This window comes from Melospiza melodia, chromosome 25 (genome assembly GCF_035770615.1).
Source record: "Melospiza melodia melodia isolate bMelMel2 chromosome 25, bMelMel2.pri, whole genome shotgun sequence".
Classification (NCBI taxonomy): Eukaryota; Metazoa; Chordata; class Aves; order Passeriformes; family Passerellidae; genus Melospiza; species Melospiza melodia.
In genome coordinates this window covers 11,033,667-11,060,399 of record NC_086218.1, presented here as the reverse complement: position 1 = coordinate 11,060,399, position 26,733 = coordinate 11,033,667, and the positions used below count along the sequence as shown (strand labels likewise).

Below are 26,733 nucleotides of genomic sequence, written 5' to 3'. Positions count from 1 at the left end.
AATTAGTGGAATGGGTTTAGTGATTAGCTAAATTAGCTGCCACTAGTGGCAGCATGAACCCCCTGTGGGAATAATGTGCACCGAGTCCCTGATTTCAGAAGACTGAGTAAAATGCTTTATTAAGCTATGCTATAATATTATTATGAAGCGATGCCACATTATTATTATTATTATTAAGTTACACTACACTGTATTACTAATACCACACACTAACTAGGAAAACCTGTGACCAGTCAGTCACGACACAGCTTTGACCCAATTTGTCAATCAATCCAAACAACCATCACCAGAGTCCAATTAACAAATCGCTCTCGGTAAACAATCTCCATAATATATTCCATATGTGCCAAACAACAAGAGCAGCAAGTAGAGACAAGAATTGTTTTCTCTTCTCTCTCAGGGCTTTCTCACTCCCTTCCTCAGGAAAAATTCTGGGAGAGAGAATTATGTCTCTGTTCAAAAAATGTGAATACCACGCACTGGAATGTAATTACCCTTTTCTTGTGACATAGGATTAGGGAATGGCAAAGCAGGCTCAAAACTTAAAAACAGTATTAAATTTTTATTTATTGATTTTATATCCTATTATTTTTAATTGGTTTTATATCCTATTATTTTATTTATTTTTTTTATATCCTATTATTTATTTTTTTATATTTTATTTATATATTGATTTAAATTTGTCCTCCTTCATTTCACTTAGGGAGAGAAGTCCCTCTTGGTAATGTTATGGTGACTTCTCCACAAGGAAACGGTTCTCTCGTGGCTCTCTCCATTCCTTTCCCCCCCTTTTCCACAAGCTGTGTTCATGGGCCATGTCAGTTTATGGGGTACTGTGTGAAGGATGAGCTGTTCAAGAGCAAAGGTTCTCTTTATCTTAGGATTTCAGCCTAAAATTAAAGGCATCTCCTCACCCCTCCCATCTGGGATTCCTCTTCACTGACCTCAGTGTCTTCATGGTGCTCCTCTACACACCAGAATTTTGTCCTTTTTCCCCCTCTGGAGGGAGGATGGTAGCAGTGGGAGAGTTATCATCTCACCTGGTTTACAGACCAAACACCTCAGGAGAAGACCAAATTGATAAAATATGAGTTTACCATAGCAAGGAAGAATCAAGGCTGTTAGCATGGAAACTGTTGACAGTATTAACACAAAAGGGATATTTGAGGTGTGCCTTACTGAGAAGCATTAAGTGCCTTAATAATTGGTTGTAAACAGTTCACATTGCACTACTTGACATTATTTCTTTGGATGGGTAAAATGCAATAAGCCCCTGCTTTCTGAAATTATGCCTTCTTGAAATCAAGCTCTTCCTCTCTGAATGCTATGCACTGTTTTGATTAAACACCTTTAAGGAGTATTAAACAATTTCTAATAATAAAAGAGGTGTTATTAGAGTATTTGCACAAATGTGTGTGTGTCATTTGTCCATCTCATCCGTGACAGCCCAGGGGCTGCAGATGCTCAGCTGAGCCTGGCTGGGCTGGGGAGGGCCAGAACTCAGCCAGGCCAGACTAAACCAGGCCAGACTCGGACTAAACCAGGTCAGAACTCAGATTTTTCCTTGCAGACAGCCTTAGTCCTAGGCTGCATTTCCTGCCTAGGGTTAGGTTTAGGGTTTCTAAACCACAAATCCCAGAGCTCCAGGGGAACACAAAACTACCACAACGTGCCTTCACAGCTTTTTCCTTGGAACCAGCCTTAGCCCACGAGGACTACAGGAAACTGGCACCAGGAACCTGGGCAGGTGAGTTTTGTTGACCTGGGAGAAGGCTGGTGTTGGTGTTTGGGGACCTGTGGGCTGGAGTGGGATGATGCTTGCTGAAATTCTGCATTTTGCAGGATGCCTCCCAGGCCCAAACTGGCACCAGTGCCAGCTCGGGCTGGTTTGGCAGTGCCTCCTGCAGTCTGCCCTCAGGATCCTGACACACAGGCGCATTATTACCAAGCGTTCCTTTATTCTCCTCAGCAGCACAAGCACTGCGGGCAGAGACACCTGCTCCCTGTCCCCACTGCCATCCTCGTCCCTCTTGTTGTCCCTGTCCTCGTCCTTGTTCTGTCCCTCACGGCCTCTTCATGGTGCTCTCGATGAAGGACTCCAGCACAAAGATGGTCTCATCCACCTGGTTCTCACTGGCGTCGAGCCTGGGGGACACACAGGGATGGGCAGGGTCCCCACAGGGTCCCCAGTCCCCTCCCCACGCCTGCTCCCATCCCAGCTTTTATCTAATCCTGTCCTTAAGAGTTTTTCTCTTTTATCTAATCCTTTCCTTAAGATTTTTTCTCTTTTATCTAATCCTTTCCTTAAGAGTTTTTCTCTTTTATCTAATCCTTTCCTTAAGATTTTTTCTCCTGAGAAGCCTCAGGAACAAAATGTAAACCATAATTAATTATCTGCTGCAGGTGGATCTGGGATTGGTCTCATGTTGTTTTTAATTAATGGCCAATCACAGTCAGCTGGCTCAGACTCTCTGATATATAAATCTATATAAGCCTTTGTTTTCAATTTATTTTTTTTTTTCTATTCTTAGCTAGCCTTCTGATGAAATCCTTTCTTCTGTTCTTTTAGTATAGTTTTAATATAATATATAATATATATTATATTATATAATATATGTTATATATTATATATTACTTAATATAAAAATATATTTTTATAAATATTTTATATTTCTAGTTATACCTCATTATATATTATATATTATATATTTTATATATTTATTTACAAATATATACCATTAATTATAATGTATATTATATTTATTAAATAAATATAACAGTTTATTATTATAATAGAAATCTACTATATTATTATACTTATTGATATATAATGTATAAATATAAATTAAATATTATATGCTATATCTTTATATATTAATATATGCTTATTTATTATAATTTATAACATGTTATATTTATTAAATAAATACAATAATATTTTTATTATTATAGAATTACTATACTTTATTTACATATATATAAATATATAAATATTATATATATCTAAATAATTATATTTTTATATTACTTATATATCTATATATACTGTAAATATTATAATAATAATATAATATTTATTTTCTTATATTTTATATTATTATATTTATATATTCATATAATTATATCGCTATAATATTACTATATTATAGATATTCTTTAATAAACTAATAAGTATATATATAATAAATATAAAATATATGATAAAATAACAGATCAAGCTTTCTGAAACACAGATCCAAACCCCCCTCTCCCCCTGTGCTCACGGCTCCCCCTCACTTGTTGACGTTGCGTTTGAGGTTCTCCAGCTGCTGCCTCTCGGGGCCCGTGATCATCTCCTCCACCTCGTGCAGCTGCGCCGCCTCCGCCCCCGTGGCCTGCATGGAGGCCAGGATGGCCTCCACCCGCTGGGACTTCTCCAGGAGCCTCCTGCCGGGGGACAGGGACACCACGGGCAGGTGGCGGTGGCGGCCGTGCCCGCCGTGCCAGCCCAACGCCCCCGACGGAGCTCACTTGTTCTCGCGCATCTCGTGCTGCCGCCGCTCCATCAGGTTGGCCACGCTCTGCGGGAGGAACGGGGGAGAAGGCAGCGTGGCGTGAGGGGAGCACTGGGGAACACCATGGGGGACATGGGGACGGCCATTGTCACCAATGGGGGACACAGGGATGGTCATTGTCACCAATGGGGGACATGGGGACAGTCATTGTCACCACGGGGACAGTCACTGCCACCAATGGGGGACACAGGGATGGTCACTGACAGCAATGGGGGATATGGGGACAGTCATTGTCACCTATGGGGGACATGGGGACAGTCATTGTCACCACGGGGACAGCCACTGACACCAATGGGGGACACAGGGACAGTCACTGACAGCAATGGGGGACATGGGGACAGTCATTGTCACCACGGGGACAGTCACTGCCACCAATGGGGGACACAGGGATGGTCACTGACACCAATGGGGGACATGGGGACAGTCATTGTCACCACGGGGACAGTCACTGCCACCAATGGGGGACACAGGGATGGTCACTGACACCAATGGGGGACACGGGGACAGTCACTGACAGCAATGGGGGACATGGGACAGTCATTGTCACAACAGGGACAGTCACTGCCACCAATGGGGGAAACGGGGACAGTCACTGCCACCAATGGGGGACATGGGGACAGTCACTGCCACCCGTGTGGCACCAGGAAGGAGGGGTATGTGACACTTGGACCTTGGAGCAGGAAGGAGCTCCAGAAAGAACCAGGTGAGCCCCCAGCTTAGGTGTACTAATAATATATATTAATATATGTTAATATATTATAAACAATATATTTTTATATTATATATTATTTGGGAGAACCAAGAACATATATAATTAATATATAATATATAATATATAGCATATAATATATAATATATAATATATAATATATAATATATAATATATTAAAAACTATATAATATATAATATAGAAAATATATAGAAATTATTTCCCAAGGGGCCCTACGCTCCCAAAAACCCAACAGGGCGCACACAGAGGATGGAGCTGCTGCCACCCCTGTGGCACCACAAGGGAGGGGCTGTGACACCTGGACACGGCACCTCTGGGACGGTTCCCTGCATCAGGGCCTGGATTCCCTGGCAATTCCTGCAGGGACAGACCAGGACCTGTGATCTTGGACAGACCAGGAGCAGGACCTGTGGTGTTGGACAGACCAGGAGCAGGACCTGTGGTGTTGGACAGACCAGGAGCAGGACCTGTGGTGTCTGGGATTCACCTTGTAGCACCTGTGGAGCAGCATGCGAGCAGCAGCCATCACGTTCACCGTGTACAGGTAGAAGGTGCGGGACGGAGCGTGGTCTGGGGTCTTGGGAATCTCCTGTGCAAGGGCAGAGGGGTGGTGGGGACAAACTGGAAGCATCTCCTTCCCTGGAGGTGTCCCTGTGTTCCCTCCCCCTCAGGATTCCCTGTGGAGCCTTCGCTTCTCTTTGCCAGGGTTGGGATTAAATGTGTGAGATGGACTCAGATAATTCATTAATTTTTGTCTCTGTTCAGTCTCACAAACCCTGAGTTCTACAGCACTTTAACAAACCAAAAATGGAGATCTATCTCTCTCTGCAAGGCCTTTAAAGGGTAAACTGCCCAATTAAGAAATTACACCTAAATTGTTTTTACTTTTAACCCAATAACCAACCACCCATGGCCTGCAATGGGGACTTTTTAATGCAATTACACAAGACCACCCAAACCCATGGAGGAGAAGAAGGAGGGGAAGGAGAAAAAGAAGAAGGAGGAGAAGGTGGAGAAGTGAAGAAGAAGGACCAGCCTCCACCCTAAAATCCCCATCTTGTTTTGTATTTTTTTCTATATTTTAAAACCCCAAACTCTAAATTTTCCACCCTGCGATATTCCACACTTCTATTCAAACTCCACACCCACAATCCCAGTTCTATCATTCAATTTTGGGAGATTTCTCCACAGCCTCAGGTCACAGGCAGTGTTCTACTGGGAGTCAGTGCCTGGCAGCACAGAAAACCTCAAATTCTCAGCAAACAGGGCCCAAATTCCAGGTGGGATCACTCAGAAATGCCCAGAAGTGCCCAAAACCTGGCCAGATGTCACACCTGGGCAAATCTCTGGGATCCCAGAGCTGGAAATCATCTCCTGTGGAAGGGCAGAGAGATGGTGGAAACCAAATGGAAGCAAATCCCCTTTCCCAGGGGTGTCCCTGTGATCTCTCCCCTTAGGATTCTCCTCCCCAAATGTGCCCAAATTCCAGGTGGGATCACTCAGAAGTGCCCAAAACCTGTCCAGCTGTCACACCTGGGCAAATCCCTCACCTGCAAGGCCACCAGGTTCTCTGAGAGCAACCTGTAGAGCATGTCCTTGGCTTCCTTGGCTGGGATCATGGCAAAATCCTCCACCTGCTTCTGCTCCAGGTGCTTCTTGCGCAGGAGCAGCCGGAAAATCCGGGCACAGCGAGAGCCAAACCTGCCCAGGAGGGGTGGGAGTGAGGGAGGGATGTGGGGAAGGGGCTGGGGGGAAGCTCAGGAGGGGGCTCCAGGTCCCCTTGGTCACCTCTCCTCCACGATGGACTCCAGCGTGGCCGTGGCCAGGGACACCAGGGCCTTGTGCAGGTCTGGAGGGGTTGGGGTCAAGGAGAATTGTGCAAAAATCCCCCCAAAAGTCACCTAAAATCTGCCCAAAATCACTCCCAGAATCCCCTAAAAATCACTCCCAAAATCCCCTGAAAATCACCCCAAGTCACCCCAAAAATCCCTCAAAGCTGCCCAAATCTGACATGGCCAGGGACACCAGGGCCTTGTGCAGGTCTGGAGGGGTTGAGGTCAAAGAGAATTGCACAAAAATCCCCCCAAAATCACCAAAAAATTACCCTAAGTCACCCCAAATCTGCCCAAAATCCCTGCCTCAAAATTCCTTCCAAATCATCCTGAAATCCCCCCAAAATCCTCCAAATTCTCCACAAAATAGCCCCAAAATTCCCTGAAAATCGCGCAAAAATCCCCAATATCACCCCAAATCTGCCCAAAATTCCCCAAAATCACCCCAAAGGATACTGACAGTGTAGGTGCCCCCTCCACTGTCCCCCGACTTCCCCACAAACTCCAACTGCAGGGACAAAATATGGAATTTTACTTCAAATTTAGAATAGGAAGGGAAAGATTTCAGGGAAAAAATATCTTTAACTTATAATTACAACTTTTAACTTTATAACTTTAACTTAAAATTATAACTTATAACTTTATATAAGTTCAATAACTCAAGTATTCTGAAATAACTTCAGCATCTGTTAAATACCTTCAGTGTCAGTAAAATAGAATGCAGAATTTTATTTAATACCTGATAAATAATTTCAACATCTTTGATATCTGTTCAATAACTTTAAAAATCTTTAAGTATCTGTTAAAAACTTTCCTTAAACTCTCAGTAAAACATGTTTTAGCCTCAGGCAGAGGAACAAGGGAGGAAAAATGGAATTAAAGGCCCAGGCTCACCGGATCATCAGCCAGCAGTGCCAGGTACTGGTCCAGCACCTGCTTCCCAATGTTGTACCCAGCTGGGAGAGACCTGAAAATCTAAAAAATATCAGAAAAAAAAACAGGGAATGTCAAGGGATTCCAAGGGTTAAAATTGCATTTTATCTATTTTTTCATGTTTTGGTTAGGATTTGGGTTAAATGTGTAGAGATTAAAGATGTTTATTACATTTTATACATTATATATTATATGGTATAAAATATGCAGAGATTTTATAAAATATGCAATATATATAATAAATATATTAGAATTATATATATCTTTATATGTCTATATAAATATACATGTTATTATATATTATAATATATAACACATTAAAAGATATAGAACAGAATATAATAGAAAATCATAAAATAGAATAGAATAATATAATATCTGAAATTATATAGTATATAATAAGATATTAATATCTTATTATATAGTATTGTATACTATATAATTATATAATAGTACTATTACTACTAATACTACTACCAATGTATTTAATATATTAGTATGTTATAAATAATATATTTTTGTATTATTTATTGTTTAGTAAAGCAAAAAACATATATAAAATAGAATATATATTATATAATATAGAGAAAATTATATAAGATACAATATATATAATAATTATTTACCATATCTCTTTGTATATTATTTTATATATAAACACCATATATATTATATATAAAAGCATAATATATATAATTATATATATAATATATAAGCATATATGATGCATATATTATATACACTTATATATTATTTATATAATTATATATAATGCTTATATATAACATATAAGCATATATTACATATAATTGATATATATATAATATATTACATATTATATTATATTATATTATATTATATTATATTATATTATATTATATTATATTATATTATATTATATTATATTATATTATATTATATTATATGGTATATTATACATATATTTATATTAATAACTACATTAATACTGTTCTGAAGAGCAAACCAACGTCCCTTTCAACCCAGAAAAACCTGAAATTCTCAGAATTTCGGGTTCCAGAGCTTTTTCCAGGACCCACCTCATTGGAGGAGAGGGGCTGAGTGTGGGAGGCCCCCGAGGCCGTGGTGACCTCGCTCATGCGCAGCATGGTCCTCACCACCTCGCTGCTGGTCTGTGCTGGGAAAAGGGGAATTACAGGGGGAAAAGGAATGGGAAAAACTGGAATTAGAGTGGGAAATTCCTTACCACCTCACTGCTGATTTGTGCTGTGAAAATGGGAATTACAGGGGGAAAAGGGGGAATTAGAGGGGGAAATTCCTCACCACCTTGCTGCTGGTCTGTGCTGGGAAAATGGGAATTAGGGAGGGGAGTGGGAAAAGAAGTGGGAAAAGCAGCAATTAGAGTGAGAAAAACAGGAATTGGAGCGGGAAAAGCTGGAATTGGAGCAGGAAAAGCTGGAATTAGATCTGGAACAGCCCCAGGGGCAGGCACAGACCTGGTCCATCCGGCTGGCCACGGCACTGACCAGAGCCTGGTCACGGAAATGCTGATGGAAACGCTCCAGGTTGACCTGCCAGTAAATGCCATCATCTGGGGGAGCCTGGGGGAGAAAAAGGACAAAAAATGAGGGGAAATGGGCAGGAAAAGAGAGGGAAATGGGGCAGGAAAATTGGGGGGAAAGAGAGGGAAATGGGGCAGGAAAGGAGAGGGAAATGGGGCAGGAAGCTAAGGAACAGCAGCCACAAAACTGAGGGATGGCAGCCAGGAAAATGAGGAAAAAGCCACAAAAATGGGAATTACCCCATCCCAATTAATGGGAATACTGGGACTAAACCCATTCCTTTTAATGGGAATAACTCCATCCCTTTTAATGGGAAAAATGGTGAAAAGGAGCCATAAAAATGAGAGAAAGGAACCACAAAAAATTATGATGAAAAAGAGCCAGAAAAACCAAAATTCCTGGTTTCCTCAGAAGATGTTTTGGGAATATGGATCTCAGCATTGCCAGTACCTCTGAGCTTCCTCCCTCCTGCTTCTGCCTTTTGGCTTTGTGCTCTCCCTCCTCTTCCTCGTCACACGAGCGTCTCCTCTTCCCTTTCCCTGTCAACCCCAAAAATTATATTAAATATATATAAATAGTATTAAATTTTTTAAATTTAAATAATAAATTTAAAATAATTTTATTTTTAAATTAAATAATAATTTGTAAATATTTAAGTTTATAAATAATATATAATTATATATATAAAATATAAAATTATAAAATAATTTTTAAATTTAAGTAATAACTTTTAAATAATTTAAAATAATTTTAAAATTTATTTATTATTTTTAAATAATTAAAAAATATTTTTAATTAAATTATAGATTCTAAATAAGAATACATTTTAAAAATTTAATTATAATTTAAAAAATAATTTTTAAAATTTAAATTATAATTTAAAAATAATTTAAGAATAATTTTTTAAATTTAAATTATTAATTAGAAACTATTTTTAAAACTTAAAATTTCATTTATACATAACATAAATCAACAACTTCTACTTCATCCTAGCAGTCAATACCCAAAAAATCCCCAATTTCCCAGCCCAGAATTGGGGTTTTGGGGTCTCACCGACGAGGCTGAGGCGGGGCACCGTGTACATGTCCTTGTCAGCGATGCTCAGGGCAGGGGCTGGTGGCACTTTGCCATTTGGGGGCACTTCTGGGGCCGTGGGGCACCTCTGGATGAAGTGGGTGTCTGCCAGGCGCACAAAGGTGTTGGACACCTCCGTGTAGTCCATGGTTTTCCCGTCTGGGTGGGAGGAGAGACACGGGGGGGTGGGTGTGGGATGGTCCTGAGGCTTTGGAGAACGTGGTCGGGGTGTCCTCACTGCCACGAGCACCCCCAGAGCCTTTGGGCACATTCACAAACCCAGATAAAGCCCTGGGTTTTGAGGAGCTTCCCACCATCCATGGTCTCCATGACCTGTCCAAGAGCAGATCCTGGATGTTCCTGAGGCTCAGGAGAACACAGGGACACCATTTTCCTGAGTTTCTCTCCTACCTTCCATGGTCTCGGTGAGGCGATCGGCCACCCTACCGTATCTCTGATCCCACTGACCATTCCCCTCTCCCAGACCCCATTTTCCTGAGTTTCTCTCCCACCTTCCATGGTCTCGGTGAGGCCATCGGCCACCCTACAGTATCTCTGATCCCACTGACCATTCCCCTCTCCCAGATCCCATTGTTTTGAGTTTCTCTCCCACCTTCCATGGTCTCAGTGAGGTGATCAGCCACCCCACCGTATCTCTGATCCCGTTCCCCTTTCCCAGACCCCATTTTTTGAGTTTCTCCCCCACCTTCCATGGTCTCGGTGAGGCGATCGGCCACCCTGGCCACGGCGGCGCTCATGGGCAGGTGCCCATGCAGCAGTAGCTCCCTACAGTGGTTCTGACCCCATTCAGCACTCCCAGATCCCATTTCTTTGGGATGAAGGTGCCTCCTTCCCACCTTCCATGGTCTCGGTGAGGTGATCAGCCACCCTACAGTACCTCTGGTCCCATTCACCACTCCCAGATCCCGTTTTTTTGAGTTTCTCCCCCACCTTCCATGGTCTCAGTGAGGCCATCAGCCACCCTACAGTATCTCTGATCCCATTCCCCTTTCCCAGACCCCATTTTCCTGAGTTTCTCTCCCACCTTCCATGGTCTCAGTGAGGTGATCAGCCACCCTACAGTATCTCTGATCCCGTTCCCCTTTCCCAGACCCCATCTTTTGAGTTTCTCTCCCACCTTCCATGGTCTCAGTGAGGTGATCAGCCACCCTACAGTATCTCTGATCCCATTCACCACTCCCAGACCCCATTGTTTTGAGTTTCTCCCCCACCTTCCATGGTCTCAGTGAGGTGATCAGCCACCCCACCGTATCTCTGATCCCGTTCCCCTTTCCCAGACCCCATTTTTTGAGTTTCTCCCCCACCTTCCATGGTCTCGGTGAGGCGATCGGCCACCCTGGCCACGGCGGCGCTCATGGGCAGGTGCCCATGCAGCAGTAGCTCCCTACAGTGGTTCTGACCCCATTCAGCACTCCCAGATCCCATTTCTTTGGGATGAAGGTGCCTCCTTCCCACCTTCCATGGTCTTGGTGAGGCGATCGGCTACCCTACAGTACCTCTGGTCCCATTCACCACTCCCAGATCCCGTTTTTTTGAGTTTCTCCCCCACCTTCCATGGTCTCGGTGAGGCGATCGGCCACCCTGGCCACGGCGGCGCTCATGGGCAGGTGCCCGTGCAGCAGCAGCTCCTCCACCAGCAGCTCCCCGGGGTCCCCGTAGAGCGCCTTGGCCGTGTAGATGTAGCGGGGGTAGCGCAGGAGGCGCAGGACGCGCTCGCGCCGCGCCTCGTACTCCACCCAGCCCCGCGGCTGCGCCTCGAAGCGCGCCAGCTGGTGCTGCAGCAGCACGCACAGCGCCTTCTTCACCTGCGGGAATAATTAGCAAAAACGATAAAATAATAAATTTAACTGGGCCCTCTTGGTGGGAATTAGTGGGGACTTTGTTAATGGGAATAATGGGAATTACCTCGTGCCTGTTAATGGGAATAATGGGAATAAACCCATCCCTTTTAATGGGAATTACCCTGGGCGGAATAAACTGGTCCCTTTTAGCAGGAATAACTCCGTGCCTGTTAATGGGAATAATGGGAATAATGGGAATAACCCCATCCCTTTTAATGGAAGTAATGGGAATTATCCTGTCCCTTTTGAAGGGAATAATGGGAATTACCCCATTGCTTTTAGTGGGAATAACCCCGTCCCTTTTAATGGGAATAAACCTGTCCCTTTTAACGGGAATAATGAGAATAAACCCATCCCTTTTAAATGGGAATTACCCCGTGCCTGTTAATGGGAATAATGGGAATAACCCAGCCCTTTGAATGGGAATAAACCCATCCTTTTTCATGGGAATAACCCCATCCCTTTTAATGAGAACTACCCTGTCCCTTAAAATGGGAATAACCCCATGAGGTAATTCCCATTATTCCCCTTTTAATGGGAATAAACTGGTCCCTTTTAGTGGGAGTTATCCTGTACCTGTTGATGGGAATAATGGGAATAATCCATCCCCTTTTAATGGGAATAAACCCATCCTTTTTCATGGGAATAACCCCGTGCCTTTTAATGGGAATAAAACCATATTGATTTCAAATTAATTAAATAATCATATTACCTTCCAATAATTTCCTGTTAATTTTAAACAACATGAGATAATTTTAATATTAAAATTCCCTCCTCCCTCGCAGCCCGTACCTGATCCGGGAGCAGCCCCGTGTCCCCCACCAGCAGTCGCAGCGGCCGCGGGCCCGTCCGGAGCAGGGAATTCCCGACTTTTTCCACGATTTCCCCGAAATGCTCCCGCAGCAGGAGGGAGCAGAGCCGGAGCTCGGCCTGGGTCATCGCGGCGGCTCCGGAATCGCGGGAACGGAACGGGAGGAAGGGAAGAACGAACAGCTGGATGGATGGATGGATGGAGAGAGACGGGACAGAGGCTGACCCTGCTGCAGATCCCCTCCCGAGGGAGGATCAGCGCTGTCCCCGCGGTCCCGTGTCCCCCCAGACGGGATTTCCCCGTCCCGGCGTCCCGGTGTCCCCCCGCTCTCACCACCAGACCGGCCTAGGCCGCCATCACCGCCGCCATGACAACGGCGCCGTCCTGCTCCGCTTCCTGCTACGTCACTTCCGCTGCCGCCACCCGGCATTGCCCGGCTCCCAATGGGCGGCTCCCACCAGGGGGCGCCCTTCCGCTTCCCGCCCTTGTGGGGCCGCTCTATCCCGCTCGGCCGCGCTTTGCAGGCTGGGCGCGGAGCAGACGAGCTGACCGGAAGTGCGGGGCCGCTCTGGCCCGCGCTCGCTGCTCTGGGAGGAGTGACGGCAGCGGCGGCTGTGAGGGAAGATGGCGGAGGCGGCGGCGGCGGTGCAGCAGCACCGGTTCTTTTGCCACAGCTGCAAGGGCGAGGTCAGCCCCAAGCTGCCGGTGAGCCCCGGGAAGGGAGGGCCGGAGAGGGGGAGCCCCGAGCGGGGAGGGCCGGGGGGAGAGCCCCGAGCTGCCCGGGCGGATGGAGGGACAGGGGGATCCCCCAATGGCTCCCGGGGCCCCTGAGGGAGGGGTGACCTCCAGCCCCCGAAGTTGTTCCCTCATGGAACAGGAGATCCCCCCAAATCTGGAAAGGGGCTGCGGGAATGTTCTGTTCCTGATGGGAATGGATCATTCCATAACCCTCGTCCCATTCTCATCCTGCTCTGCTCCTCCGGCAGAGTGGGGATTGTCCATTACCCCTAAATTATCCCAAAGAAAATGCAGGGAATTATCCCAGTTCCTGGGAATAATCCCAAGGAAAATGCAGGAAATTATCCCAGGGAAAATCCAGGGAATTATCCCAAAGTAAATGCAAAGAATTATCCCAGGTTCTGGCAATGATCCCTGGAAATATCTCACAGAAAATCCAGGAAATTATCCCAGTTCTAGGAAATATCCCAGGGAAAATCCAGGGAATTATCCCATGAAAAATGCAGGAAACTATCCCAGTTCCTGGGAATAATCCCTGGAAATATCCCAAGGAAAATCCGGGGAATTATCCCGAGGAAAATGCAGAGAATTATCCCAGTTTCTGGGAATGATCCCTGGAAATATCCCAGGGAAAATCCAGAGAATCACCCCAGTTCCTGGGAATATCCCAAGGAAAATCCAGAGAATTATCCCATAGAAAATCCAGGGAATTATCCCAGGGAATATCCATGGAATTATCCCAGTTTTAGGGAATAATCCCTGGAAATATCCCAGGGAAAATCCGGGCAATCTGCAGGATCCCACCCACCATCTGTTCCCCTTTCCCTCCCTGCAGAGTTATTTCTCCCAAATTCCATTTTTATCTCTCTCCGGCTCCTGGGTGGCAAGCTGAGACTTTCCAGATGGACTCCAAGAGCAAAAATAGTCCAGAAATAAAAATATTCCAAAAATAAAAATATTCCAAAGCTCCCAGGGATGCAGCAGCATCCCACCTGCTGCTGGTGGTGGTAAAATTTGATCCAACCCAAAAAAAAATAATCTGATTTAAAACTCAGGTTTGGATTTGGGAGGAATTCCCATAAAATCCACGCTGAAAATTTGGACTATTCCAATAAAAAATCTGGGATTCTCCCAGTTCCTGGCATGTGGAGAAGGAAGATCCATGAGAATCTTTTTTGGAGTTTTTGGGGGGGGTTTTTTGTTCAGTCTGGGATAAAATTCTGGGAATGGGAACAGGGAAAATTTTTTCCAATCTTTTTCCAAATTTTTTATGATTTTTTTCAGATTTTCTGTTGTTTTGAGCTGCTTGGGATCCAGAATCAGGAATCTTCCTGAAGGGGAAGATTTTTCTTTAGAATTTGAAATATTTTGGGATTAATTTTCATTCTTTTTGCCTTGCCAGGAATACACCTGCCCTCGCTGTGAGTCCGGCTTCATCGAGGAAGTCACTGATGATTCCAGGTACTAAAAATCCAGAGAAATTCAATTTATAACAGGGAGACTCCATGCAAAAAATGCCATTTTTTACTCTTTTTTTAAAATGTATTTTCCCCTTTTTTCTTTTACAAAAAAACCCTCAAAAACCCCCCAAAAATCTTTTTTTTTCTTCTTGATATTTTTACCCTGTTTGATTTTTTTCTTACCCTTTTTAGTATTTAGGAAGAAAAAAGCTTTTTTTTTCCCTTAAAGAAAATAAAAGTATTAATGTTTTTAGTATTTAGGGAAAAAAAATTTCATTATTTTTTGTGGGTTTTTTTGTAACCTTTTTTGGTCTTTCCCCCCGCCTTTTTTGATGTTTTTTCTTACCTTTTTTGGTATTTAGGAAAAAAAACCATTTTCATTATTTTTTGTGGGGTTTTTGTAGCCTTTTTTGGTTTTTTTTCCCCTTTTTGAGTTTTTCTTACTCTTTTTCAAATTTAGGAGAACAAATCCTTTTTACTATTTTTTATGTTTACCTCTTTTTTTTCCTTTATTGATTTTTTCTTACCCTTTTTCATAATTAGCTAAAAAAACCAAAACACCCTTTTACTATATTCTATTTTTCTACTATTTTGTCCTTTATTTTTCCCTTTTTTTGGTACTTTTTTTTCCCTTTTTGATTTTCTTTCTTCCCTTTTTAATATTTTAAAATACTTTAATATTTTGAAAATAAAAACCATTTAAAAATTTTTTTTACTTATTTTTCTCTCTTTTTTGCCCCTTTTGGGGATATTTCAGCAAACACAGGAGGGGATTTGGGAATCTCAGGGGGGATTTTAGGAATTAAGCCCTGCCCTCACTTTTCCTCTTTTTCCCAGTTTTTTTGACAGCAATTCCCTGGATGACAGCCCCTCCTCTCAGTTCTCAGAGGTGAGTTTTCCTCCTTTTTCCTGAGAATTTCCAGGATTTTGGGGACTTTTAGGAGCCTAAAAATTGGCATTTTGGGCGTGAGAGGAGAAGGAGGATTGAGGGAAAATCCTGGGATTTGTTTGGGAATGCTCCGCCAGGTCAGGAGGTTTCTCCTGCTCCCAGATTTTCCAGAATATTTCCATTTTAAACTCCAAATTTGGAGGAAATCCACTCAATCCTGAGCCAGAAATGAGGTCACCAAATAGGCAGAATTCCAGTCTGGATCTTTTCTTCCCCTTCTTCATCTGGATCCATTTATCCAAAATATTGCTTGGATATCAGTTTGGATCCCAGGAATTCCTGAGTTTCAGGGAGATCCATCCTGATATCCCAGAAATTCCTGAATTTAAGAGAGATCCTGATGTCCCAGAAATTCCTGAGTTTCAGGGAGATCCTGATTTATCAGAAATTCCTGAATTTCAGGAGATTCTGATATCCCAGAAATTCCTGATTTTCTTCCCAAATTCCAGCCCTTGCAGAGAAGGAAAGACCAACCCCACAACTTCCAGATTTTTGGGATTAGGAGCTCAGTGGGGATCATTTGTCCCATTTCCCCCTTGTCTGTTATTAAAATTTTGAAATTCAGGAGTTCTCAGGTAAAGATTTGGGAATAAATTCTTTTAAAATAAATTCCCAGCGGAAATCCAGTGGGAAAAGTTTGGGTGTCCCAAACCCTCAGATTGTATCCAGGTAGGAATTCTTGGCTCCTCCCCCTGGGCACAGCATCAGCCAATGGGATTCTGGAATTTTATCAACCCCACAGGGACACTCAATGAACAAAAGATATCTCCACTGAAATGTTAATTGTACAAGAGATAAATCAACTGCCCAATTAACAGCTGGTAACTGTTAATTGACTGTTAACGAGCCCCATCTGGTTGTCACTGTGTTAATTTTAACAATTAACACCTGATAACTGTTTAACAATTAACAGCTGGTTTAACAATTAACAGCTGGTTTTAACTGCATTAATTTTCACAATTAACAGCTGATACCTGCCCCACCTGGGTTTCAGTGTAATTTTTGCAATTAGCTGCTAATACCTCCCCCACCTGATTTTAGCAGTGTTAATTTTCACAATTAACAGCAGATACCTGGATCTCAGTGTTAATTATTACAATTAACCTCAGATACCTGGATTTCAGTGTTAATTATCACAATTAGCAGCAGATCCCTGGATCTCAGTGTTAATTATCACAATTAACCTCAGATACCTGGATCTCAGTGTTAATTATCACTATTAACAGCAGACACCTGGATCTCAGTGTTAATTATCACAATTACCAGCAGATACCTGGATTTCATTGCTAATTATCACAATTACCAGCAGACACCTGGATTTCAGTGTTAGTTATCACAATTAACAGCAGACACCTGGATCTCAGTGTTGATTTTCACAATTAACAGCAGACACCTGGATCTCAGTGTTGATTTTCACAATTAACAGCAGATCCCTGCCCCACCTGATTTTAGCAGTGTTCTGTTTTAACAATTAAGAGCAGACAACTGGATCTCAATGTTAATTATCACAATTACCAGCAGACACCTGGATTTCATTGCTAATTACCACAATTAACCCAATCCCTGCCCCCCTCTGCCAGCTCAATCCCACCCACACCTTCCCCCAGCCTAACCCCGCGCTCTCCACAGCTCTGGGACCACCTGGACCACACGATGTTCTTCCCGGATTTCCGGCCCTTGCTGAGCAGCAGCTCGCTGGATGCAGAGCCCAGGGACGTGGACAGGGGTGCCCCGGGAGAGCTTTGGGGTCCCAGCCGCCCCCCACGGCTGCCCATGCCCCGCAGGTACCGGGCACGGGGCAGCTCCCGGCCGGAGCGCTCGCCGGCCATCGAGGGGTGAGTGGGATCTGCTGGGGGGCACCGTCAGGAACTGGGTCAGTAACTGATGTGGGGTGTGAAAAACTCTGATATAGAGTGTAAAAACCAGCATGGAATGGGGTGAGTGGGATCTGCTGGGTGGCACCATCAGGAAATGGGTCAGTAACTGATCTAGAGTGTGAAAGACCTGCATGGAATGGGGTGTGTGAGCTCTGATCTAGAGTGTGACAATCTGCTCAAAAAATTCTGATCTAGAGTGTGAAAAACCAGCATGGGATGGGTGAGTGAGATCTGCTGGGGGGCACCGTCAGGAACTGGGTCAGTAACTGATGTGGGGTGTGAAAACCAGCATGGAATGGGGTGAGTGGGCTCTGCTGGGGGCACCATCAAAAACTGGTTCAGTAACTGATCTGGAGTGTAAAAACCAGCATGGAGTGGGGTGAGTGGGCTCTGCTGGGTGGCACCATCAGGAACTGAGTCAGTAACTGATGTTGGGTGTGAAAACCAGCATGGAGTGGGGTGAGTGGGATCTGCTGGGGGGCACCATCAAAAACAGGGGTGGTGATGGTTCAATAACTGATCTGGAGTGTAAAAAACCAGCATGGAATGGGGTGAGTGAGATCTGCTGGGTGGCACCATCAAAAACTGGTTCAGTAACTGATCTAGAGTGTGAAAACCAGCATGGAATGGGGTGAGTGAGCTCTGATCTAGAGTGTGAAAAACAGCATGGAATGGGGTGAGTGGGCTCTGCTGGGTGGGCACCATCAAGAATGAGAGTGGTGATGGTTCAATAACTGATCTGGAGTGTGAAAAACCAACATGGAAAGGGGTGAGTGAGATCTGCTGGGTGGCACCATCAAAAACTGGTTCAGTAACTGATCTAGAGTGTGAAAACCAGCATGGAATGGGGTGAGTGAGCTCTGCTGGGTGGCACAATCAAAAACAGGAATCGTGATGGTTCAATAACTGAAAACCAGCAACAACCAGTAAAAAAGCAGCATGGAAAGGGTTGAGTGAGCTCTGCTGGGTGTCCCAGCATGGAAAGGGGATTGCATCATCAATCAAAACAAATGCACCTTCATTGAATGACCACAGCAAATGTGTTAAAGGAACTGGGGGGAAAGGAAAAGAATAGGAAAGAGAAAGTGGCTATAGCTACCAAATGTAGAGAGACCAAGGCTTTTGTCCCACACCTGCTCTCTCTCTATTTTGGAGCTTTCTCCAGGGATTTTCACAGCCACGAGCAGCAATTCCTGCGTTTCCTGCCCTTTATTTCCTCCCACCGTTCGTTCCCTGGCTGAACTCACCCTTCCCTCCTTTCCCAGGATAATCCAGCAGATCTTTGCCGGCTTTTTCGCCAACTCAGCCGTCCCTGGCTCGCAGCACCCCTTCTCCTGGTGAGTAATCTCCCAGATCCCAGCAGAGAATCCCAGGCAGCCTTGGGAATTTGGGAATTCTGGGCAATTCTGGCCTCTCCCGTTGGCAGGAGCGGGATGCTGCACTCCAGCCCCGGCGATTACGCGTGGGGACAGAGCGGCCTCGACGCCATCGTCACCCAGGTCAGTGCCACTGCCACGTTCCCTGCAAAAATCACTTTTTGTTTCCCAGCATTTCTTCTCCTGGCAAGCTGAGAAGCCTCAGAAAAATGAAAACAATATTATCTGATTGTTTCTCCTGTGTTTTGCTGCTTAGAATGTGGTTGGAAATTGGTTATCCATTGTTTGGTTGGTTTCATGTAAATTATTTTTACTTAATAACCAATGAAGAGAGAGTCAGGAATTTTCATTATCACTCTTTGTAGCCTTCTGTCTGCATCCTTTATTCTTTAGTATAATTTAGTATAGCATTCTCTAATATAATATAAAATTACAAAATAATGAAGAAAACAGAGTCAGATGCAGGTTTGAATGGGAATAATAATAAAAAAAATAAAAATTATAAACTCAACTGGGCACTTTTAGTGGGAATTATCCCATGCCTGTTGATGGGAATAATGGGGATAATCCGATCCCTTTTAATGGGAATTAACCCATTCCTTTTAATGGGAATTAACCCATTGCTTTTAATGGGAATAATGGGAATTAACCCATTACTTTTAATGGGAATTAACCCATTACTTTTAATGGGAATTAACCCATTCCTTTTAAGGGGAATTAACCCATTCCTTTTAATGGGAATAATGGGAATTAACCCATCCCTCTTAATGGGAATAATGGGAATAACCCCCATTCCTTTTAATGGGAATTAACCCATTCCTTTTAATGGGAATTAATGGGAATTAACCCATTCCTTTTAATGGGAATTAACCCATTATTTTTAATGGGAATAATGGGAATTAACCCATCCCTTTTAATGGGAATTAACCCATCCCTTTTAATGGGAATTAATGGGAATTAACCCATTCCTTTTAATGGGATTTAACCCATTATTTTTAATGGGAATAATGGGAATTAACCCATTCCTTTTAATGGGAATTAACCCATTATTTTTAATGGGAATAATGGAAATTAACCCATCCCTTTTAATGGGAATTAACCCGTTCCTTTTAATGGGAATTAATGGGAATTAACCCATTCCTTTTAATGGGAATTAATGGGAATTAACCCATTCCTTTTAATGGGAATTAATGGGAATTAACCCATTCCTTTTAATGGGAATTAACCCATTCCTTTTAATGGGAATTAATGGGAATTAACCCATTATTTTTAATGGGAATAATGGTAATTAACCCATCCCTTTTCATGGGAATAACCCCATCTGTTTTAATGGGAATTAACCCATTCCTTTTAATGGGAATTAATGGGAATTAACCCATTCCTTTTAATGGGAATTACCCATCCGTTTTAATGGGAATTAACCCGTTCCTTTTAATGGGAATAATGGGAATTAACCCATTCCTTTTAATGGGAATTAACCCATCCCTTTTAATGGGAATAATGAAAATTAACCCATTCCTTTTAATGGGAATAATGGGAATAACCCCATCCCTTTTAATGGCAATAATGGGAATAAACCCATCCCTTTTAATGGGAATAATGGGAATTAACCCATCCCTTTTAATGGGAATTAATTAACCCATCCCTTTTAATGGGAATAACGGGACTCACCACATCAGCTCCAGGGGCCCATCCCTGCTCCTGAGCTTGGCTTTCTCCCCCTGCACAGCTCCTGGGCCAGCTGGAGAACACAGGGCCCCCCCCAGCAGACAAGGAGAAGATCTCGTCGCTCCCAACGGTGCCGGTGACGCAGGAACAAGTCGGTGGGTGCCTCCATCCCCACCATCCACGGGCACTTGGGTGCTGCTCTTTGACATCCTGAGCTCCCCCATTTCCATTTTGTGCCCCTGGAACTGGGCTGGAGGCTGGCAGCTCCCCAGCTTTGCTGCTGCCACCTCTGGGCTTCGGTGCTCCCAGGAATGTTGGAGCTCCAGCGTTCTCCAGAGTGTGTGGGGAGTCCTAAAATGTGCCATGCTGACTCTTCCCATCCCCATGATGGTTTTTGTCCCCTCCCCATGACGGTTTTCCTATCCTGTAATGGGGTTTTTCCCCCTCCCCATGATTGTTTTCTCCTCTCATTATGATTTTCCCCTCCCAATGATTATTACCCCCTCCCCATGATGGTTTTTTTCCCATCTCCATGATAATTTCCCCCTCCCCATGATGATTTTCCCCTCCCCGTGATGATTTTTTTCCCCTTCCAATGACGGTTTTTGTATCCCATGATGATTTTTCCCTCCCCGTGATTGTTTTCCCATCCCAAATCCCTGTTTGTGCTCTCAATCCCTTCTTCCCTTTCACACTCCACACACTCTGCTCTGGGAATGCCGTGGAAATCTGCCAGCAGGGACCTGGGGGATATCTCAGAACAATCCTTTTTTTGCAATAAAAAATCCCATTATTTTTTCACCCCATCAGGGACCTGGGGGTGTCCCAGCACAATCCTGGATTTGCAAGAAAAAATCCCATGAATTTTTCACCCCAAGGATCCCTCCCAGAACCCAACTCCTCCATTATGGTTAAAGCAGACATTTCTACCCGGGATATTTTTATCCTGTGGTTTTCCACACCCTTCTCTCATCCTCTTTTCTGGGAAGCTGGAATTCCACGTGGCTGAGCCCACAGAGCTGGGCAGAAATTGTGAAATTTTGGAATATCCGAAAATCCTTGGGATCACCAAAGGAGCTCAGGAATTCTTTGTTCTCTGGATTGTCCAGCCCCAGGGGATTTTGTGGATGGAGATGGATGGATGGATGGATGGATGGATGGATGGATGGATGGATGGATGGATGGATGGATGGATGGATGGATGGATGGATGGATGGATGGATGGATGATGGATGGATGATGGATGGATGGATGGATGGATGATGGATGGATGGATGGATGATGGATGGATGATGGATGGATGGATGGATGGATGATGGATGGATGATGGATGGATGGATGGATGATGGATGGATGATGGATGGATGGATGGATGGATGGATGGATGATGGATGGATGATGGATGGATGGATGATGGATGGATGATGGATGGATGGATGGATGGATGGATGATGAATGGATGGATGATGGATGGATGATGGATGGATGATGGATGGATGGATGATGGATGGATGAATGGATGGATGGATGGATGGATGATGGATGGATGGTGGATGGATGGATGATGGATGGATGGATGGATGGATGGATGGATGATGGATGGATGATGGATGGATGATGGATGGATGGATGATGGATGGATGGATGGATGGATGGATGGATGGATGATGGATGATGGATGGATGATGGATGATGGATGGATGGATGGATGATGGATGGATGATGGATGATGGATGGATGGATGATGGATGGATGGATGATGGATGGATGGATGATGGATGATGGATGGATGATGGATGGATGAATGGATGGATGGATGATGGATGGATGATGGATGGATGGATGGATGGATGGATGATGGATGATGGATGGATGGATGATGGATGATGGATGGATGATGGATGGATGAATGGATGGATGGATGGATGGTGGATGGATGGTGGATGGATGGATGGATGGATGATGGATGGATGATGGATGATGGATGGATGGATGGATGGATGGATGGATGGATGGATGGATGGATGGATGGATGGATGATGAATGGATGGATGGATGATGGATGGATGAATGGATGGATGGATGGATGATGGATGGATGATGAATGGATGGATGGATGATGGATGGATGATGGATGGATGGATGGATGGATGATGAATGGATGGATGGATGATGGATGGATGAATGGATGGATGATGGATGGATGGATGGATGGATGGATGGATGATGGATGATGGATGGATGGATGGATGGATGGATGGATGATGGATGGATGGATGGATGATGGATGGATGGATGATGGATGGATGGATGGATGATGGATGATGGATGGATGGATGGATGGATGATGGATGATGGATGGATGATGGATGGATGATGGATGGATGATGGATGATGGATGGATGATGGACAGACAGACAGACGGATGGATGGATGATCCTGGCAGGAATTCCTCGCTCCCTGCTCCATCCCCATCCCCCCCAAGCCCCCGTTACCCCACCCCTCCGTTCCCCCTGTGCCCCCTGCCCGCCCCTCTCTGCCCCAGCCCCCCGAGCTGCCCCCGCCCCAATCCCTGACCGCTGCCCCCATCCCCATCCCCACAGACACGGGGCTGGAGTGCCCGGTGTGCAAGGAGGATTACACCGTGGCCGAGCAGGTCCGGCAGCTCCCCTGCAACCACGTCTTCCACAGCAGCTGCATCGTGCCCTGGCTCGAGCTGGTAAGGTCCCAAAAAAACCCATTTTCGCCATATTTTATCTTTTTTTTTGTTACAAAGTTTAGAGATGGAATTTTAAGTTCGGATTCAAATATTATTCTTATCTCTATTACATATATTCAGTATACTACATATATTCAGTATATTGCATATATTGTATGTTGAGTTCTGCAGTAGCTACAAAATAAGCCTAACCCTAATTTTCTCTCTAAGGTCTTTTAATAATAATTATATAATTATTTAATGCTACTCAAACTCATGAAGAAGAAGGTGAAAAACTTCCTAAAAATAAACTAAATTAAGTGTCCCAAAACTTCTATTTTGCCTTCTAATATTGCTGCATTTAAAACCTTAAATTCAGATTTTTCCCCCCCCAGCACGACACGTGTCCAGTGTGCAGGAAGAGCCTCAGGGGGGAATTATATAATTATATAATACTAAAACTCATGAAGAAGAAAATGAAAAACTTCCTAAAACTAAACTCAACTAACTGCCCTACAATTTCTATTTTGCCTTAAAAATATTGCTGCATTTTAAAACATTAAATTCAGATTTTTTCCCCTCCCCAGCACGACACGTGTCCGGTGTGCAGGAAGAGCCTCAAGGGGGAATTATATAATTATATAATACTAAAACTCATGAAAAACTTCCCAAAACTAAACTCAACTAACTGCCCTACAATTTCTGTTTTTCCTTATAAATATTGCTGCATTTTAAAACAATAAATTCAGATTTTTCCCCCCTCCCCAGCACGACACGTGTCCGGTGTGCAGGAAGAGCCTCAAGGGGGAAGATTCCAGCAGGCAAATCCCAAACCCCGACGCCTCCGACAGCCCAGTGCAGGAGAGATGGACATTCTGACCCTGCTGGCAAAGGTTCTGCAGCCTTCCAGAAGGTTCCAGGGGCGTCTCCCAGCTCGAGGTGTGCGTTGAGAATTCCACCAGACCCCCCCAGTAGCAGGAATTAGGGGGCCCCACCCTGTGGGATCGCAGCACCGAGCGCTCTTCTCCCAGGAATTTTTCCTTCTGCTCCACGGAATTGCCTCGTTAGCCCTAAATTGGGAAGGTTTTGGGAGTGTTTTGGTTTCATTTTTTTTGTATCAGAAAAGGTTTTGGTTTTTTTTGTTTTTTTTTTTCCAGTAGGGGCCTGATCCGAAGAGGGGTTGCATCCCTCGTAGCCTTCTCTGGAAAAAGGTTGGGATCAAAAAGGGGATTTTTGGGATCTTCCTGCACTCTTGGAGCCACGAGAGATTTTATTGCCCCAGGCTGGGATGGGATCCTTGGGGGTCTGTGAAATCATGGCAGGTGGAAGGAGGAAGGTTCTGGAAGCCTCAGGAGCCCCCGTGGTCCTGGAGAGGCTCTGGGAGCTCTGTGGGATCAGGAATGCTCTGAGCAGGGTTTTGGTCTCATCCTGGACAATTTTTGGGGTTGATTGGGGTTTTTTTGGGACCCTTTTCCACGTTGCCTGTGGCCCCAGGTGTGTCCAAAGCCCCCTGTGCCCCCCACGAGTCATTCCAGGCAGGAATTATGGAATTTTGGACCATTCCCTTGGCAACCCCCACCCTCCCCATAACTTAAGGAAACTCTTGATTTTTCCTCATTGTTTTCAGAGTTTGGTTTGGTTTTTTTTTTGGTTTTTTTTTTTTCCATTTCCTGTGACTTTTCCAGGTCTGAATCCTGGGATTTTTCCTCGTGGTATCCACAGGCAGCCCTGGGGGGGACATTGTGACCCCCATCCCTCGTGTCAGGGGGGGGAAAAGTTCCCAAACCCCTTGGGCTCGGTGGCTCCACATCCACGTGGATTTAATTCCTGATTTTCTTTGCTCTTCCGTCCAATAAAGGCCTTTCTCAAATAATTCCCTTTCTCAATGAATGAATTCCCATTCTCAATGAATGAATTCCCATTCTCAATTAATGAATTCCCTTTCTCAAAGAATGAATTCCCTTTTTCAGTGAATTCCCTTTCTCAAAGAATTCCCATTCCCAATCAATTCCCTTTCTCAAAGAATTCCCTTTCTCAATTAATGAATTCCCTTCTCAAAGAATTCCCTTTCTCAATGAATTCCCATTCCCAATCAATTCCCTTTCTCAATAATTTCCCTTTCTCAAAGAATTCTCTTTATCAATTAATGAATTCCCTTTCTCAATTAATGAATTCCCTTTCTCAAAGAATTCCCTTCTCAAAGAATTCCCTTTCTCAAAGAATTAATTCCCTTTATCAATTAATTAATTCCCTTTCCCAAAGAATTCCCTTTCTCAATAAATTCCCATTCCCAAATCTTCCTTGGAGCTGGGAAAGGGAAGAAGGAATTTGGGGGGTGGGTGAGGGGGGGCAGAAATCAGCTCATAAAAAGCTTTTTTTGGGAAGGAAAACCCTGATTTGCTGAATTTGTCCCCAAAAGAGGAGATCCAAACACCTCCTGCTGTTGGGGACACTTTGTGAGACACAGGGACACCCCAATCCTGGGGCAGGAGGGGATTTTTTTGGGGGAAAATCCAGTTGGATTTACAAATTTATCCCAGTGCTTTTCTCTCGGATCCAGCCCCCCTGATAATGGAGATTCCTGGAGGAGATTCCACTTCTTCCACTTCTTCCCTTTTCCACATCCTGCTGGAAATGAGGAGTTCCAAGATTCCTGATCTTCAAAATCCTGAATTTAACCTGGATTTGAGTGAGGGCTGGGATTTGGGTCTCTGTGTTACATCTGGGATATTTCCAGAGTTTTTCCCTCTGGATGAAGGAGAATTCCTGCTCCCAGATGATCTGGAAATCAGGATGGAAGATTCCTGATGCTCAAAATCCTGGATTTGAGCTGGATTTGAGTGAGGGCTGGGATTTGGGTCTCCCTCTGGGTTAGATTTGGGATAATTCCAGGTTTTTTCCCCCCTGGATGAAGGAGAATTCCTGCTCCCAGATGATCTGGAAATCAGGATAGAAGATTCCTGATCCTCAAAATCCTGGATTTGAGTGTGGGGCTGGGATTTGGATCTTCCCCTCCCTCTGGGTTAGATTTGGGATAATTGCAGGTTTTTCCCCCCCGGATGAAGGAGAATTCCTGCTCCCAGTTCCACGGGCTGGAGCTTTTATTGCTGGAGCTGCTCCATCCATCCCATCCATCCCATCCATCCCCACTTTCCCCTGCTCCATCCCCAGGGCTGCTCCTGGTCCCTGCACCGACCCCAAACCCCACAGGGACATTGCTGGGTGTCCTCGTGCCACCAGCGGCGCTGTCACCTCGCTCAGGGCTCTTCATCCTCCTCCTCCTCCTCCTCCTGGGGGGGCTTCGGGTGGGAGAAGAATCCCAGCTGGGGAGAGGGATGGCAATGGGAATGGGAATGGGGACCCGTCCCTCACCCTGGGGGTGACACTGCCACCCTCCCAAGGTGACATTGCCACCCTCCCAAGGTGGGTGGCCCTCTCAAGGTGACATTGCCACCCTCCCAAGGTGGATGGCCCTCTCAAGGTGACATTGACATTGTCACCCTTCCAAGGTGACGTCATGCCCCCCCCCACCCTGCCCAGGTGGCATCTGAACCCTCCCCAAGGTGACACCATGCCCCCACCTCAATGTCACCCCAAGGTGCCACTGTGCCCTCCCTCAGTGTCACCCC

General features: G+C 44.5%; 2 protein-coding genes across 4 annotated transcripts; one reads left to right on the top strand and one right to left on the bottom strand.

Moving 5' to 3' along the window:
* Nucleotides 1–1,938: 1,938 nt before the first annotated feature.
* On the bottom strand, nucleotides 1,939–12,751 carry LOC134429228 (DNA-directed RNA polymerase III subunit RPC3-like). The gene is made up of 15 exons (XM_063176349.1): nucleotides 12,672–12,751; nucleotides 12,320–12,520; nucleotides 11,236–11,491; nucleotides 9,645–9,824; nucleotides 9,042–9,130; nucleotides 8,526–8,630; nucleotides 8,109–8,201; nucleotides 7,012–7,092; nucleotides 6,574–6,625; nucleotides 6,074–6,134; nucleotides 5,836–5,986; nucleotides 4,773–4,874; nucleotides 3,511–3,560; nucleotides 3,277–3,426; nucleotides 1,939–2,145 (listed from the first exon to the last, which is right to left on the bottom strand). The coding sequence occupies exons 2-15, from the start codon at nucleotides 12,464–12,466 to the stop codon at nucleotides 2,064–2,066; spliced, it is 1,599 nt and encodes a 532-aa protein (XP_063032419.1). The 5' UTR covers nucleotides 12,467–12,520; nucleotides 12,672–12,751; the 3' UTR covers nucleotides 1,939–2,063.
* A 169-nt stretch (nucleotides 12,752–12,920) lies between these two features.
* LOC134429353 (E3 ubiquitin-protein ligase RNF115-like) lies at nucleotides 12,921–24,978 on the top strand. 3 transcript variants are annotated; one of them, XM_063176489.1, is made up of 9 exons: nucleotides 12,921–13,043; nucleotides 14,479–14,537; nucleotides 15,374–15,425; nucleotides 17,115–17,320; nucleotides 18,628–18,699; nucleotides 18,789–18,861; nucleotides 20,468–20,561; nucleotides 23,010–23,125; nucleotides 23,692–23,853. In XM_063176489.1, the coding sequence occupies exons 1-9, from the start codon at nucleotides 12,963–12,965 to the stop codon at nucleotides 23,845–23,847; spliced, it is 909 nt and encodes a 302-aa protein (XP_063032559.1). In that variant the 5' UTR covers nucleotides 12,921–12,962; the 3' UTR covers nucleotides 23,848–23,853. The 3 variants fall into 3 exon arrangements, with proteins under 3 accessions (XP_063032559.1, XP_063032561.1, XP_063032560.1); XM_063176491.1 differs by lacking the exon at nucleotides 23,692–23,853 and adding an exon at nucleotides 23,873–24,978 and having other exon boundaries at nucleotides 12,927–13,043; XM_063176490.1 differs by having other exon boundaries at nucleotides 12,927–13,025.
* Nucleotides 24,979–26,733: the final 1,755 nt, after the last annotated feature.

What these genes read in the sequence shown, in the direction of transcription:
- LOC134429353 (XM_063176489.1), top strand. Translation starts at nt 12,963, where the DNA reads ATGGCGGAGGCGGCGGCGGCGGTGCAGCAGCACCGGTTCTTTTGCCAC. An exon ending in AGGTCAGCCCCAAGCTGCCG is followed by an intron (nt 13,044 to 14,478) that starts GTGAGCCCCGGG and finishes TTGCCTTGCCAG; the next exon opens with GAATACACCTGCCCTCGCTG. An exon ending in TCGACGCCATCGTCACCCAG is followed by an intron (nt 18,862 to 20,467) that starts GTCAGTGCCACT and finishes CCCCCTGCACAG; the next exon opens with CTCCTGGGCCAGCTGGAGAA.
- LOC134429228 (XM_063176349.1), bottom strand. Translation starts at nt 12,466, where the DNA reads ATGACCCAGGCCGAGCTCCGGCTCTGCTCCCTCCTGCTGCGGGAGCAT. An exon ending in CGGGGCTGCTCCCGGATCAG is followed by an intron (nt 11,492 to 12,319) that starts GTACGGGCTGCG and finishes TTATTCCCGCAG; the next exon opens with GTGAAGAAGGCGCTGTGCGT. An exon ending in AGAACCTGGTGGCCTTGCAG is followed by an intron (nt 4,875 to 5,835) that starts GTGAGGGATTTG and finishes GCCCTTGCACAG; the next exon opens with GAGATTCCCAAGACCCCAGA.